The 18,041-nt window shown below is 37.9% G+C and overlaps 1 protein-coding gene across 1 annotated transcript in view; it reads right to left on the bottom strand.

The window, feature by feature from the left end:
• Positions 1-18,041, bottom strand: part of PDE4B (phosphodiesterase 4B) — a 523,623-nt gene that overhangs the window by 483,841 nt on the left and 21,741 nt on the right. The window contains exon 2 of the mRNA XM_066376496.1: positions 16,950-17,185. Within this exon, the coding sequence (XP_066232593.1) occupies positions 16,950-17,185 (236 nt within the window). The remainder of the gene's footprint in view (positions 1-16,949; positions 17,186-18,041) is intronic.

Raw genomic sequence — 18,041 nt, 5'->3', positions numbered from 1 at the left:
CAGGTTTATCATTTTCTTTGAGGAAGCAAAAAAAAAAAAAAAAGAGAGAGAGAGAGAAACCAGACTATTTCTTATGAAAAAGTGTACTATTAGGTAAATGCTGAAACAAGCCCCCCTGCCTTTATCTCTGGGCCTCTTCCTATCCAATTGAAAATGCAACTGACTAGGGCATCTACGGCCATACCATCCTGAGTGCACCTGATCTGGTCAGCTAAGCAGGGTCGGGTCTGGTTAGTACTTGGATGGGAAAATGCCACTGACAATAGTTCTATTGCATCATTAAGACGTGAGCATTCTCAAAGCAGCACTGTTATCTAACACAAGGACATTCAATCCTACAACAGGTTAGTTGGCTTGGCATAGAAAAAAAAAGTGCCCCTAGACAAAACCTAATGCATGGATATCTAGACAATACATGCCTTTCAAAGAAGAGCAGAGGGTCTACTCTCCCTTATTCTCAGCAGCTGACCTAACCTCCTACTTGATTGATAAAATCTAGGCCAAAGTTCTCAAAATGTAGTCCCCAGGTCAGTTCCACAAGTATCACCTTAAATCTTGTGAGAACTACAAATTTTTAGGCCCTATCCCAGAATCTCAACTCTAGGGCTGTGGCCCAGCAATCTGTTTTTCAGTAAATCTTGTAAACGCACTTGACAATTTGACAACTCCTAATTTTCACCTTTGGAGATGAGGTTCTCTCATTTCTCTTTTTGTCATTTCCAATATATTCATTCTGCCTTACATTTACAGATTTCAAAGGGAGATATTTCTATTTTTGTTGAAAGGTCACCTTTCCCCTTGTGCTTCCCCCACTCTATTCTATATCAATTACTGTCCAGCTTCCTATCTTCAATCTCTCCCCACCTAGCAGGGCCTCTGTTCAGCATCCTAAGAGTCTCCACACTGTAACACTTCTTCATTTTGTCTACCTCAATTAACATCCATTCACACTCTTTCCTTTCACAAATAAAAATCTTAAAAAGTAGTATCTTATTGCTATCCTTTCTCCCTAAGCTCTAATTTCTGCTTTCTAAAAGTTTTATTTTCTCTTCTAATATAACATCCAGAACACAAAAGAACATATGGGTGTACCAAACAGAACTAGAGCATTACCAAAGCACTGCTGCACATTCCTACCCATCCCTCAGCCTCCTGGGTCATTCTTAAATCCAGTGCATTCTGACTCCATAACTCTGCTAAGACAAGACTTTCACTGGCGTTAGTAGCATTCACTAAATTGAATTATCCCAGGGTCTTTTCTCAGTCTTCATCTTACTTATACTTTGTGCAATGTCTATCTTTCATCACCAAAGCTTCCATATGGCCTAACTTCTCCTGTTGCAGTAATTCTCTATTCTTGACCTCAGACTGCTCATATTCTGCTTTTTCCCTGGCTCCTTCCCCTTTACTCAGTCCGATTGGTTATATTCTTAGTTCAAGATAAAATATTGCTATTGATTAATATCTGTACACTTGGTCTGGGCAATCTCACTCATTCCATTACTTCACTGCCACTTGTATATCTACGGTCTTCAAACTAGGATACAAAAATGCTGAGGTCGCCGGTTCGAAACCCTGGGCTTGCCTGGTCAAGGCACATATGGGAGTTGATGCTTCCAGCTCCTTCCCACCTTCTCTCTCTCTGTCTCTCTCTCCTCTCTCTCTCTCTCTCTCTCTCTCTCTGTCTCTCACCCTCTCTCTCTCCTCTCTAAAAATGAATAAATAAAAAAAATGAAAAAAAAACTAGGATACAAGACATGTTTTTAACTGCTTCTGATGTTTACTTAGTACTTTAAACTCACCCTATTCAAAATTAAAACACAATCTTTCACTTTGTATTGAATACTTTGTACTCAGCCCTCACCCATTGTTTTTAGCTTTCCTCGTGGCATTACCATTTATCCAGTAGATCAAGCTAGAAAGCCCTACGTGTCCACAGCTTCTCCTTGCTCCCATTCTACATTCAACTGAGCACCAATTTCCATCCATTCAATCCCAATGTTGCTCATATTTTTCTCCTCCTTTTTATTCCACACATCTACTTCCCTGCTCAAATCTCTCAGCATTTGCCATTCACCTCCCTCTGAAAGTCTCCTTGCTAGATTTCCAACTTTCCAACTTTCTCTTTCCAAACTTCTACATTGTCTCTTATTTTACTAAATACAGATGTATAAAAATACTTCAATGGCTTCCATTTATTAATTTGCATAAAGCCAAAACTTCAAGACCCTTCATGTTCTAGCCCCTGCTTTTATTTATTTTTTTTTTTTATTATTTTTTTCTTTTTTGTATTTTTTTGAAGCTAGAAACGGGGAGAGACAGTTAGACTCCCGCATGCGCCCGACCAGGATCCACCCGGCACGCCCACCAGGGGCCACGCTCTGCCCACCAGGGGGCGATGCTCTGCCCCTCCAGGGCGTTGCTCTGCCGCGACCAGAGCCACTCTAGCGCCTGGGGCAGAGGCCAAGGAGCCATTCCCAGCGCCCGGGCCATCTTTGCTCCAATGGAGCCTCGGCTGCGGGAGGGGAAGAGAGAGACAGAGAGGAAGGATGGGTGGGGATGGAGAAGCAAATGGGCGCTTCTCCTATGTGCCCTGGGCGGGAATCAAACCTGGGTCCCCCGCACGCCAGGCTGACGCTCTACCACTGAGCCAACCGGCCAGGGCCTCTAGCCCCTGCTTTTAAAACTCAGATTTTCACCTAAGCGGTGGTGGCACAGTGGATAGAGTGTCAACCTGGAACCCTGAGGTCACTGGTTAGAAACCCCAGGCTTGCCTGGTCAAGGCACATATGAGAAGCAACTATGCATTGATGCTTCCCACCTCTCCCTCCCACCTTTCTCTCTCTCTCTCTCTCTCTATCTCTCTCTCTCTCTCTTTCTCTCTCTCCCTTTTCTCTCTGAAATCAATAAATAAAAGTCATATTTCCTAATTTTTATTTAAGCCATGTCTCCACCACACCTTCTCACACACCTTACACACCCTATGAACACCTGCATTCCTTCAATATGGCATGTTGTCTCAAGTAGTCATGGTTCTGTTCCAGCTATTTTCTCTGCCTGAAATGTTATTTCAACTCTGTCCCACAGATAGATGCTTCCTCAGCTTCAAGGTCAAGAATAATCGTCTTTCACTGTTGTTTCTCCCTCCAAGGAAGAATTAAATGCTCCTCACATGTATTATTCTAGAACTACACACATTAAATTATGTATATTAATTTGCTTACATAAATTTTTCCCACTAAAGTCTAAAGATGTTAAAGATTCGTTCACTTTTTTCAACACTCGCCCCCTAGTTCATGGCAACCACTTACCTTTTAATGTATCTCTGTAGTGTTGCTTTTTTTCTAGAATACTATATAATTGGAATCATACAGCATGGTACCTTTTCACTTAGAAACGTGAATTTAAACTTCATTTATATCTTTTTGGGCTTGATGGTTTATTTCATTTTATCACCAAATACTATTCCATTGTATTGATATACCATAATTTATTGGTTCACCTATTAAAGGCATCTTAGTTGCTTCCAGTTTTTGGTGATTTTTGTATAAAGCTATTACAAATATTTTTGTGCAGGTTTTTTATGAATATAAGTTTTAAAATCAGCTGAGTAAATACCTAGAAACATGATTGCCAGATCATATAATACTATGTTTAACTTTATAAAAATCTGCTAACCCAGTCTTCCAAAATGGTGCTTTCCCACCAGCACAGAATTAGAGTTCTTCTTGATCTACATTCCTGTAAGCAATTAGTATTGTCAGTTTTTTAAAAACCATTCTAATAAGTGTGTAATGGTGTCTCATTATTTCTTTAATTGGCAATTCTCTAATGGCAAATAATTTGAACATCTTTTCAAATGCTTCTTTGCAATCTGTATATTTTCTTTGGTTAGTTGTCTCTTCAGATCACAGGCCCATTTTCTAATTGAATTGTTTGTTCTCTTATTATTAATATTTTTTAAGTTTTTTGTATATTTTGGATACAAATTTATCATCAAATATGTCTTTTTAAATATTTTTTCTTAGTCTGTGCCTGGTCTTTTCATGCTTCTTATTGTCTTTAGATGTTTTTAATTTACTGAAGTCCAACTTACCAATTTTTTTTCTTTCATGGATTATGCTTCGGTGTTATATTTAAAAACCTGTGGCCCAATCCAAGGTTACCCATTTTTCTCCTATATTTTATCTTGTAGGAATTGTATAGTTCAACATTTTACATTTTGGTCTATGATCCATTTTGAATTAATTTTTGTGAAAGGTGTAAGGCTGTATCTAAATTCCTTTTTTGCATATGAATGGCTAATTGTACCAGGACAATTTTTGAAAAGACGATCCTGGCCCTGGCCATTTGGCTCAGTGGTAGAGCATTGGCCTAGCATGTGGATGTCCCAGGTTGAATTCCCAGTCAAGGCACACAGAAGAGTCCCTCTACTTCTCCACTCCTCCCCCTCTTGCCTCTCTTTCTCTCTTCTGCTCCTGCAGCTATGGCTCAATTGGAGCAAGTTGGCCCCAGGTGTTGAGGATGGTTCCATGGCCTCTGCCTCAGGAGATAAGAAGAGCTCAGTTGTTGAGCAATGGAGCAATGCCCCAGATGGGCAGAGCATCGCCCCCTAGTGGGCTTGCCAGGTGGATCCTGGCCCAGGTACATGAATGAGGGAGTTTGTCTCTCTGCCTCTCGTCTTCTCACTGAATTTAAAAAAAAAAAAAGGAAAAGAAAAGCCAGTCCTTTCTTGATTGAATTGTCTTTTGTCAAAGATTATTGACTATATTTTGTAGGTTTATTTCTGGAATCTCTATTCTGTTTCATTGTTCTATGCATCTATTTTTTGCCAATATAATGCTATATTGATTACTAAAGTTTTATAAGTCTTGAAGTCACACAGTGTGAGTCTACCAACTTTCTTATCTTTTTCAGTATTATGTTGGCTATTCTAGATACTTTGCCTTTCATATAAAGTTTAGGATGAATTTGTCTTTATGTACAAAATAGTTTGCTGAATTTTTGTTAAAATTACATTGAATCTGTAGGTAAAGTTGGGAAAAATGCACCTTAATAACTTTGAATCTTTTAACCCATAATCATAGGATACCTCTTTATTTAGACACTCTTTGATTTCTTATCAGAATTTAGTAGCTTTCTGCTTCTGTGTCCTCTACATATTTTTAGATTTATATCTAAGTATTTCTTTTTTGTTTTCATGCTACTGTAAATGGTATTTGTTATTATTATATTTCAAATTGCAATTACTCATTTCTAGTAGTTGGGGAAGCAATCAACTTTATATATTAACCTTGTATTCTATAACATTGCTATACTTATTGATTAGTTTCAGGAAGGTTTTTGTTTGTTTTTTACAGTTCCTTGGAATTTTCTGCATAGACAATCATGTCATCTATAAAGAGTCTTTTATTTCTTTCTTTCTAAACTGTATATGTTTTATTTCTTTTTACTGTCTTATTGCATAAGCAAGGACTTCCATTATAAAGTTGAATAAATTTAATCTGACATAATATCCTTATTTTGGTCCCAATCTTATACAGAAAGTATCTAGTTTATCACCAAATAATAAACCATGGTATAATTATACTATAATTTATCAATTCACTTATTAAAGGAATGTTGATTGCTTCCAGAGTATGTTAGCTATAAGTTTTCCCTCCAGTTGAGGAAGTGCCCTTTTATTTCTACTTTAATGAGAGGTTTTTTTTAATCATAAATGGATATTGGATATTGCCAAATACTTTTTCTGCATCAATTGCTAAAATTATATGATTGTTCTTTGTAAGTCTGTTGATATAGTAGATTGCATTGACTGACTTTCAAGTGTTGAACCAGCCTTGCATATCTGAAATAAATTCTTCTTGGCCAAGACATATATTCCTTTTTATACATAGTTGAAATCTATTTGATAATTCTTTTGAGGATTTTGTATCTATATTCATCAGAGATATTGGTCTGTACTTTTTTTTATATATATAACATCTTGTCTGATTTGGGTGGTATGGTAATAATGGTCTCATTACTCTCCACTTCAATTTTCTGGAATAGATTGTAAAGAATTGGTATTATTTCTCCTTAAATGTTTGGTAAAATTCATCAATGAAACATTCTAAACTTGGAGCTGTCCTTTTTGGTAAGTTATTAATTTTCTTTTCAATTTCTTCAATAGATTTCAACCTGTCCTGTGTTATCCATTTTCCCTCTGTGAGTTTTGTTACTTTGCATTTTTCAAGTATTTAGTTCATTTTACCTAAATTTTCAAATATGTGGGTTTAGATTTGCTTACAATATTCTTTTTCTTTTTTTCTTTTTTTTCTTTTTTTTTTTTTTTTGTATTTTTCTGAAGTTGGAAACGGGAAGGCAGTCAGACAGACTCCCGCATGCGCCCGACCGGGATCCACCTGGCATGCCCACCAAGGGCGATGCTCTGCCCATCTGGGGGCGTTGCTCTGTTGTGACCAGAGCCATTCTAGTGCCTGAGGCAGAGGCCATAGAGCCATCCTTAGTGCCCCAGCCAACTTTGCTCCAATGGAGCCTTGGCTGCGGGAGGGGAAGAGAGAGACAGAGAGGAAGGAGAGGGGTGGAGAAGCAGATGGGCGCTTCTCCTGTGTGCCCTGGCCGGGAATCAAACCCGGGACTCCTGCACGCCAGGCCGACGCTCTACCACTGAGCCAACCGGCCAGGGCCACAATATTCTTTTATTGTTCCTTTTTTTAATATAAAAATATTTTTATTAATTTACTTGTCTAACATACTTCTTTATCATGGATAGGTCTTTTGTCATTCTTTTAATTGCCATGAGAGCAATATGATCTCTCTTTTATTTCTGAAAATGGTATAATCTGTATTTTTGTTTTTTCTTTTTTTTGGTTAAGCTTGCCAGAGGTTTATCAATGTATCAATTCTTCCAAAAAACTACATTTTGGTTCCATTGTTTTATTTATTCTTTTCTTGTTTTCAATTGCACTGATTTCTGTTCTAATTTTTATTATCGACACTGATTTTCTTCTACTTGCTTTAGTTTTAAATTGTTCCTTTTCTTTCTAGTTTCCTGAGATAGAAGCTTTACTGATTTTAGCTTCTTTGCTCTTGTCAAATACTGTATATATTATAATGCTATAAACTTCTTTCTAAGCACTATTTTTGCTATAACACATAAATTATAATAAATTATATTTTTCATTTTCACTCAGTTCAAAATATTTGTAATTTTCTCTTGAGATTTCTCTTTGACCTAGCTGTTACTTAGACTTTGGTTGTTTAATTTTCAAACATTTAAGATTTTTCAGCTATTTTTATGTTTTATTTTTCTTGCTTAATTGCATTGTGATCTGAGAATATATTTTGTATGATTTTTATTCTTTTAAATTTGTTAAGATGTGTGTTATAGCCTAGACTAGTTGTATCCAGGTGAATATGCAATGCAAGCTTGAAAAACAAAATGTATTCTTCTGTTGTTAATTGGAGTGTTATAAAAATATTCAATTAAATCAAGTTGATTGGTAGCGCTGTTCAGATCCAATATATCTGTAATGATTTTCTACCTGTTTGGTCTATCAGTTACTGAAAGGGTGGCATTGAGATCTACAACTATAATTGTGGATTTGTCTATGTCTCCTTGCAGACCTATTAGTTTTGCCTCATGTATTTTGATGCCCTGTTGTTAAGTACATACACATTAATGATTGCTACATCTTCTAATGTAATGGTTCTCTATATTCCTGGTAATTCTCCTTAATTTGAAGTCTGCATTAACTAAACTTAATATAGCTACATTAGCTTTCTTTTGATTAATATCAGCATAGTATATCTTTCTCCATTGCTTAGCTTTTAACAAATCTAAGTCTTTATATTTAAAGTAGGTTTCTTATAAATGGCATGTAGTTGGGTCTTGTTTTGTTTATCTGACAATCTCTGTTTTATAATTATTTTATTTAGATCATTGGTATTCATATTTAAAGTAGTTATTGATATAGTTGGGTTAATAGCTGTTTGTATTCATTGTTCTTATTCTTTGTCTTCTCTTCTTTTTCTGCCTTCCCTGTTTTATTTTGTTTTTTTTTTTATAAATAAATTTTTATTTTAATGGGGTGACATCAATAAATCAGGGTACATATATTCAAAGAAAACATTTCCAGGTTATTTTGTCATTTAGTTCTGTTGCATACCCATCCCCTAAAGAGAGATCGTCCTCCATCACCCTCTATCCAGTTTTCTTTGTACCCCTCCCCCTCCCCCTCTCCCTCCTCCCCGCCTCCACCCCCCGTAACCACCCCACACCTGTCCATGTCTCTTAGTCTCGTTTTTATGTCCCACCAATGTATGGAATCCTGCAGTTCTTGTTTTTTTCTGATTCACTTATTTCACTCCGCATAATGTTATCAAGTTTCCACCATTCTGCTGTAAGTGATCCGATGTCATCATTTCTTCTAGCTGAATAGTATACCATGGTGCATACGTGCCCCATCTTCTTTATCCAGTCTTCTATTTTTTTTTTACAGTGATTAAAAGCCTTTAAGCAAACTCTTGGCCAGTACAGCAAGAATCCATAAAAGAGTAGTGTCCTTAACATGTTCACCAAGTCCAAATTGGCCCCATCACCATGCCAAATACCTGAAAAATGCAACCCAACCACAGTTCAGTCTGTTAGGAGCTGTCACAGGGATCAGGAGTCCAGGAAAAGTCCACAACCAGGAAAAGTCCTCACGGCACTGAAATTGTTGTCACCATTCTATACTTTGCAGCTCATGTCCAAGTCCCAATGACCGCTGCTTCTAGCTGGTAATGATTCAGGTAGACTGGAAAAGCCATTTGCAGCATGCATGGATATGGAGCTTCTGTTCTCCTCTGCCTGGAGAGATGAGACCAGGTTGCTTTTTCCTGGAGCTCTGCGACTGTGGCGTGGTAAAGAGAACCTTGGGATACACTAAGCTGGGTGGCAAAGGTAGATTCATAATAAAAGTTGGCAAAAGGGGGAAAGAGAGCTCTAAATTAGGAGTAGGTCCCAGCCTGAAATTTGAGTGGGGCATTGAGATAGGAGGGATAAAGGAAACACTATATATTAAGCAAAGCAGCAGAAAATAGGACTATCAACACCCACAACAGAGATCTTTGAGGGAAGAATAAAAAACCTGACTATTCAGGCAAAACATAGTTAAGTGGCCCTTGTGCAAATGAAATCAGTTTACCTGCTTCTTGGAAGAAATACCCTAGGCTCATCCACAGTGTCGTAGATGGGGCCGACGGCCCTGGGCACCTTCAGCCTTCAGTGGCTAACTCCAGCATTCTGGGCAAGGTTAGGTCATAGGTGGCTGGAGCAGGGCTGGAAGAGACTGAACCCTCCCTTAGAGGAGCGAGGGGGAAGCCTACCTTCCAGTGTCCCTGTTTCCTCACAGCAGAGGCATGTAAGCCTGGCAGGCTTTAGCTCAATGACCTTCCTTTCCACTATTGAAGCAGGACCCAGATGGCATCCTATGAGACCCCTTTGGGGCATTGGAGCCTTTAAGGGTGTATCCTAAAAGCTGGTAGTTTCCCTGATCTCTATTGGGCTTTTTCTGCCTCTAGGTATCTTAAAAGCCATGCTCAGAAGATCTCGCTGAGGGGTTTGAGGATCCCCATCTGCCTATATAAATCTTTTCCATATATCTGGAGCTATTTGGAAAAAGACAAAACAGTGTTATTAGCTGGATCTAATAAAGAAGGTAGTCGTTTGCAGGCGAAAAAGATTTGGTGTCTCTTGTTCATCAGCATTCAAAAGAAATGTAATTTTTTTTTTATTTAAGTAAGAAGTATGATATGGTAGACCCGTAGGAGTTCCAGGATATGACTACCCACTTTTAAATTGTTTTTTTTTTTTTAAATTGACCTTAAAATGTTTGCTGAGTACACTTTAATAATACCTTAACTTTAAAGATTGTAAGCATGACAAAATACAGTAAATGTTTTTGCTCCATATGCAGGAGCATTTTCAGTTTAGCCAGTTTAGGAAATCCAATAATAGAACAATGCATACAGACAATGAGCTATAACATGCTTAGCAGCCTCTCCTGTTCTGACAGAGGTTACTATAGATCCAGAATATGTATCCACTGTAATGTGGACATACGACTGTTTGCCAAATGAAGGTATATGAGTAACATCCATCTGCCAAAGTTGTCCTGGTAGGGGTCCTTGAGGGTTAACTCCAAATGAAGGGGCAGTATAGGACCCCTTGGACAGGATTTCCCAATCTGCCGTGCTGCTTCCCGAGAAAGTTGAAACTATTTACACCGGGCTGCAGCGTTCTGGTGATGAATAGTATGAGACTGACTTGCTCAGTCTGTCATGGTTGCTCCATATAATTTTCTTTCGCGTAGCTTGATCAACAAGGGCATTCCTAGGCCCTGGCCGGTTGGCTCAGTGGTAGAGCATTGGCCTGGTGTGCAGGATTCCCGGGTTTGATTCCCAGTCAGAGCACACAGAAGAAGTGCCCATCTACTTCTCCACCCCTCCCCCTCTCCTTCCTCTCTGCCTCTCTCTTCCCCTCCCGCAGCCAAGGCTCCACCAGAACAAAGCCACCCTGGGCACTAAGGATGGCCCCATGGCCTCTGCCTCAGGTGCTAGAATGGCTCTAGTCGCAACAGAGCAACACCCCAGATGGGCAGAGCATTCCCCCCTGGTAGGCATGCCAGGCGGATCCCGGTCAGGCGCATGTGGGAGTCTGTCTGACTGCCTCCCCATTTCCATCTTCAGAAAAATACAAAAAATAAATAAATAAAAGAAAAAATACAACAAAAAAAAAGAAAAGAGAAAAAAAAAGGGGGCATTCCCTTGTGCTAAAGCTCCAGGGAGCGTGGAGTGAGCTTGAGTATGTCCTATGAAACATGGAGCTCTATGTTGACATATAAGTCTTTAAAGAAGGAGGAACTGCTGAAATAGTTCATCAGCATTTGTCCCTAAGACAGGAGTCTTTATAGTGGAAACACCATAAGTAAATATTTGCTGTCTGTCTATAGATTAAGGGGGGAATATGGCAAATGCTGAAAAGCCATGATCTTTGTGCCCCTCCCCTCCCCCAACCCCTCCCTCTCCTCCCCCCACCCTGTAACCCCAACACTGTTGTCCTTGTCTCTAAGTCTCATCTTTATGTCCCACCTATGTATGGAATCATATAGTTCTTAGTTTTTTCTGATTTACTTCTTTCGCTCAGTATAATGTTATCAAGGCCCATCCATGTTGTTGTAAAAGATCCTATGTCATCCTCCTCTGGTTTTAATTGAGCATTTTATAATTCCATTTTTCTCTTCTCTTGGCATATTAATTATATTTTTAAAGGAAATTTGTGGTTTCTCCAGAGTTTTCAACATATATTATTAATTTAAATCTGCCTTACTGTGTAGTATAGATATTTTAAAACAGAATAGCCCCTACTGCTCCCTCTTGTCCATTATGGCATTGCTGTCATTCATTTCACTTATCCATATATTCTGCATTGTTACTATGGCATTGTTGTCATTCATTACATTTATTCACATATTGTATGTTGTTATTATAATTACTTTAATCAATTATAATTTATGTAGACAACAAAAATATTTAAGAAAACTAATGTTATTTTAACCTCATTTATTTCTTCTTGTACTCTATTCTTTATGTAGATCCAAGTTGATGCCCTATATCATTTTCCCTCTCACTAAAAACTTCAATTATTACTTCTTTCAAGAGTAGAGTGTTGATAATGAATTCCCTTAAGTTTCATTTGTATGAAAATGTATCTATTTTCCTTCTCTTTTGAAGTATAATTTTGTTACTTATTATTATGGGTTGATGGGGGTGGTTTCTTTCAATATTTTAAGTAATTAACTCCAATCTCTTCTTGCTTTCATGATTTCTAACAAGAACTTTGTGGTAAATCTTATCCTTGCTCCTCTCTACATATGTTTTTTATTCTTTGGCTTCTTTCAGAGTTTATTTTCTTTTTTAGTTTTATGTTGTTTGGATATGTTATGCCTAGGTATAGACATTTTGGTATTTATCCTTATTGGTATTCTCTAGTCTTCCTAAGTCTGTGTTTTAGTGTTGTCATCAGTTTTGAAAAATTCTCAACCATTACTTCAATATTTACTTTTGCTTCATTGTCTATTCACTTCTGATATTCTAAATATGCATATGTTATATAACATTTTAAATTTTATCATTGTCCACTAGGTTTGGGGGTTTCTTTTCTCTTTACATTTCAGTTTGGGAAGTTTCTAGTCACTTAACTTAAATCTCAGTGATTCTTTCCTCAGCCTTAACCAGTTTGGATGAAATGGATGAATTCCTAGAAACATACAGTCTTCTAAAACTGAATCAAGAAGAATCAGAGAATCTGAATAGATTATAGCCAGTGAAACTAAAGCAGTAATCAAAAAACACTCAACAAACAAAAGTCTTGGACTTGATGCCTTCACCAGTGAATTTTACTAAACATTCAAAGAAGAATTAACATCTATCATTCTCAAACTATTCCCAAAAATTCAAGAGACCCTTGGCTGGTTGGCTCAGTGGTAGAATACTAGCCCAGTATGTGGATGTCCCAGACTCGATTCCTGGTCAGGGCACACAGGAGAAGTCATTTGCTTCTCCACCTTCACCTTCACCCTTCTCTCTTCTTCTCTCTCTCTTCTACTCTTGCAGCTATGGCTAAATTGGCTTGAACACAGTGGCCACAGGCACTGAGGATGACTCTGTAAAGCCTCCACTTCAGGCACTAAAAATAGCTCAGTTGAGAGCATGGCCCTAGATGGACAGAGCACTGGCCCTAGACAGGGGATACTGATTGGATCCTGGTCAAGGTCCACTTGGAAAAAGAAGAAAAAACATTTAAGAGGAGGGAAGACTCCCAAGCTCATTTTACAGGCCAGCATTATCTTAATTCCAAAACCAGGTAAAGACACTACAAAAAAAATGAAAATTAGAGGCCAATATCCCTAATGAACATAGAGGTTAAAATACTCAAAAAATATTAACAAACTAGATCTGGTAATACATTATGAAGGTCATACACCATGGTCAAGTAGGATTTATCCTGAGTGTGCAAGGTTGGTATAACATCAGAAAAACAATAACTATAATACACCACATAAAATGAAGGATTTTCACATCAGTATATCAATAGATGCAAAAAAAAAAAAGCATTTGATAAAATCCAGCACCCATTTATGTTAAAAACTCTCAGCAAAGTGGGAATAGAGGGGACATACTTCAGTGTAATACAGGCCATATATGACAAAACCACAGCCAACATCATATTCAATATGCAAAAACTGCAAGTGTTTCCCTTAAGATCAGGAACAAGGCAGGGATCTCTGCTATCAACACCTTTATTCAATATAGCACTGTAAGTCTTAGTCACAGCAATCATACAAGAAAAAGAAGAAAAGGGCATCTAAATTAAAAGAAAAGAGAGGTAAAACTATCATTATTTTCAGATGGCATGATAGTATATATAAAGAACCCCAAGATTCCAACAAAAACTACTAGACCTGATAAGTGAATTCAGTAGAGTAGCAGGATATAAAATAAATATCTAGAAATCAGTTGTATTTTTATACATCAATAATGATCTATCAGAAAAGGAAGCCAAGAAAAAAATACCATTTACAATTGGTTCAAAAAAGAATAAAATACTTAGGAATAAACATAACCAAGGATGTAAAATACCTATACTTGGGAAATAATAAGACACCGAAGAAGAAAATTAAGACACAATCAAGTGGAAGCATATACAGTGTTCATAGATAGAAAGAATTAACATCATTAAAATGTCCATATTATCCAAAGCAATTTATAGATTCAATATAATTCCTATCAAAATTTCAAGTGTGTTTCACAAAACTAGAACAAATATCCTAAAAATTTATATGGAACCACAAAAGATGCCAAACAGCCACAGCAACCTTAAGAAAATTGAACAAAGTTGGAGAAATCACATTACCTTATATCAAACTACCTTTACAGTGGCCTACTACAAGGCCTTTGTAAAAAACAAACAAACAAACAAAATCCCCCCAAAACAGAAATACAGCATGATACTGGCATAAAAACAGACATATAGATCAATGAAACAAAATAAAGGACTCAGAAATCAACCCGCACCTATAGGGTCCATTAATATTTGACAAAAGAGGTAAGAACATACAATAAAGACAGTATACACAAGAAATGGTGTTAGAAAAACTGGACAGATACATGTGAAAAAATGAAACTAAACTGCCTTCTTACATCATACACAAAAATAAACTCAAAATAGATTAAAGACTTAAATAGTAGACACAAAACTATGAAAATCCTAGCTGAAAACATAGGCAGTAAAATCTCAGACATTTCTCGTAGCAATATTTTTTTCTGATATATTTCCTCAGGCAATGGAAAAAAGAAGAAAAGATAAACAAATGAACTACATTAAATTAAAAAGGTTTTGCATTGCAAAAGAAACCAACAAAATGAACAGACACCCCAATTAATGAGAGAACATATTTGTTGACACATCTGAAAAACAATATCCAAAATTTATAAAGTACTGATAAAACTCAACACCAAGAAAACAAACAATCCAATTTTAAAATGAACAAAAATCTGAATAGGCACTTTTCAAAAGAGGACATACAGATGGCCAATAGACATTTGAAAAGATGCTCAATGTCACTAATAATCAGATAAATGCAAATTAGAACCACAATGAGATATCACTTCACACCTGTCAGAATGGCGCTCATCAATAAATCAACAAACAAGTGCAGGCAAGGATGTGAGGGAAAGGGAACCCTCGTGCACTGCTGGTGGCAATGCAGACTGGTGCAGCCACTGTGGAAAGCAGTGGGGATTTATTTCAAAAAATTACAAATGCTTCTTTGTTTCCTCATTTTGGCAGTGTTTGTTTCTATGTATGGGGAGTCCTCAGGTCATGACACAGTTCTGTTCCTATGACAGTGACGTAACCCAAATGTTGGTGTAAGTCGAAATACACCATAGTCTAAGTCACTTACTTATTCTAACACAGTTGTGAAATCCTAATCTAGAACATAAAAACACAATTAAGCCACAGAAAAAATATACTGTGTATTCTTCCACCATGCACAACCAAACCAGTTCACTCACATAGTTCATAAGTACAACACTAACAACATAAGCAGAAAAACTCATGTCACAATTTTTTTAAGTTTTTATGGGAGTAAGCATTGTAAACTCGAAACATCATATGTTGAGATTGTTGTAACCTGAGGACCCCATGTATTAAGTAGAGCTGCTATATCTTTCAGGCTTGGTAGAGTGACCTTATGCAGTGGATGTCCTGTAGGGTCTAGTGGCACAGACTCCCTGTTCAACTGATCTAACCACTCCAGGTGAGCCCCCTCCTCCCCAATAAGCTGTGTACACTCTCCTGTTGCAGTTGAGCCTTGATTGCTGTTGGCATGTCAATGAGAGCGATTTATCCGCAAGTAAATCAGCTGCAAGGACTGGCTGCAACCACCACGGAGAGTCAGTTATGCAAGGGTCCACCCCATGGAGCAGGACTTACTAGTGCCCACTGAATCTGCACCTTGAGTGTATCACTTGGGAGTTGGTTGGGTGATGCTTCCACATAGTCTGAAGCTGCCCATTGGATGAGCTGGCTCTGGAGCCTCCTGGGAGGTGCAGACCAAGGTCAGCTGCCAGCTGTGTGGTGCCCAGGGCTACTCGGTATGAGATACAAAGTGATCTGCAGATGGCTGCTACTTGCACTAGGCTTGAAGGTGACCAGGAGAGGCCAACCTGTGAACCAAGGCTAGCTGTCACTAGTTTTGGGCCTGGGACCACTTAGCAAGAGGTATGGGGTTTGTTTGAGAAATTTTAGGAAATTCTGAAGCCTGAGCCAAGACAGGCCATTTGTATAGAAAAGCTACTGGAAACAGCAGGGGTATGTCAGCAAGTTGGGTGGGTGGGAGGAGGGTGGTCAGAGCCTCAGGGAATCACCAGGACAGGGAAAACAGTTATAGGCAGGTTGATGGAGACTCAGATATGGTATCCATCTGCCAGCTCTGTGAGAGAGGATTCATAAAAGGAAAAATGGCTTCTGCCAGCACTTCTGTCTGGAAGAAAGCTGCCTCTTCAGCTCTCATTCTGATGCAAGACAGTCAGTTCCTCCCGTGAGTCCAAGATGCTACCCCAGTGCAGGAGTGTGTCCATGCACAGGCCCTTTAAGAGGAATGCCTGGGACTCCAGGAGCCCTGCTTACCAGCGAGCCACAATCCCTGCTGGTTTTTATAACCAGAAGTTATGAGAACTTGTCTAATTGGCACTGGAACCCTAGGCTGGGGCCTGGTGTGGGGCTGGGACCCCTACTTCCTCAGAAGGGACCTCTGCAGCCAAGATAACACTCCCAATTTTTATTGCTACATGTGGGTGTGGGACCAGCCCATTCTGCCTCTCTGTCCCTCCTACCAGTCTTGATGTGGTTTCTTCTTTATATCATTAGTTGTAGGACTTCCGTTTAGCTAGATTTCAGGTTGTTCTGAATGATGGTTGTCCTGTAGTGAAGTTGAAAATTTTAATGTGGTTATGGGAGGATGTGAGTACAGTGATTTCCTACGCCGCCACCCTGCCCACAACTGATAGAATATTGATTTACTAAACTAAAACATATTGACATACACTAAATAGTTCTTTGAAAAAAATAAAGGTCATAGGCAGTAATTTTGCTTTCCCTTGACATTAATAAAAATGTCTCTCATTTCTTTCTCAATAGGCCTTTTCTGATCTAAAGAGGTAGAAAATATCTCTACTGATTACAAGGCTTCATCTTCTACCCAAAGGGAAACAAATTGTCAAAATGTCAATAGCCTTAGGTATCCCACAGATAACTAATATTCTAATAAAATGAAATTGTATTTGGAGTAACTGAAAAAAAAAACTTAGAACTGACATTTAATTTTGAGGCTACTCACCACTCCTGGCTTACAGTTGTAATAGCAATGCTTGGAAGTGTTGTCAAAGGTAGCGTGGTCGGTCTGGAAATGCCGTCACCATCAGGAGTCCTGGCCCTCTCACTCTGTCTTTGGGACAGTGGTGGTAACTGTAAGTTTCCTGAGCAACATCTTCTCCCTCTCCAGAGGTCAATCCCAAGTGTGTTACTAGAACTGTAGGATTTACTCAAGCTACATTCAAAATAATCTTTAACATTCTGGAGAAACCACAGGGAAAGAAAAAAAGAGAGAGAGAAAAAATTCAGATGTTAAAAATGATGCACAGTGGAATAAAATAAGAAACTAAATGATCAGGTGGTCACTCATAAAGTCCTGATTCATTATCTCACAAGCTTAAGAGAAAACAAGAAAGGGGAAAGGTTAATTCTCAAATTTTAGAATAATATATCAGTTGTGTATTTATGGTGATCTTTGGGACTGTCGGTAATGTTTTCCATTTATGGCATGTAGATTGAAGGGCTTTTTATCTCTTCCTTTTTAAGATCTTTCTTTCTTTCTCTCTTTTTTTATTTGCTAAAATAAAAGCTTATAACAGGAAACATACTTAGGAAATCAATGATAGCATTTAACAACACGGAAGCAATCTTTATTGGCCAAAGAATAAAGTTTGTAGTTCAGTGTTTTAAGATAAAAATCTTTTCTATCATAGAACAGCAAGATGAAATAATTATGAAATTATGGGTGACTGTTAATGTTCCAGTGCAAGGTCTTCTTAGGGTTAAGATTTATTTATTTTTTTTATTATATAAGAGCTCAGGAAAGAAGAGTATAATTAATCCAGTCCTGGGATGAACTGCAATGTTCAATACTTGCCTTGATGTTGACATGAATAGAATTCTTGTGAGATTTACTTGTGTACTATAACCAATGACAAAAGTTATTTATTCTTCTTATATATCTCAGTGACTGTGGTGCCTGGTACTGTTGGGTGTGAGAGATCCAAATTAGCTACTGCCTGGTATACTATTCATATGAGCTGAAAGACAAAATGTTATAGTACTGCAAATGGCCACTGAGAGCAACTTGGAATTTAAAAGATATAATTGTCATTTT

This window comes from Saccopteryx leptura, chromosome 3, assembly GCF_036850995.1.
Source record: "Saccopteryx leptura isolate mSacLep1 chromosome 3, mSacLep1_pri_phased_curated, whole genome shotgun sequence".
NCBI classification, from domain to species: Eukaryota; Metazoa; Chordata; class Mammalia; order Chiroptera; family Emballonuridae; genus Saccopteryx; species Saccopteryx leptura.
The sequence above is the reverse complement of the archived record's forward strand: the minus strand, read 5'-3'. Positions and strand labels throughout refer to the sequence as shown.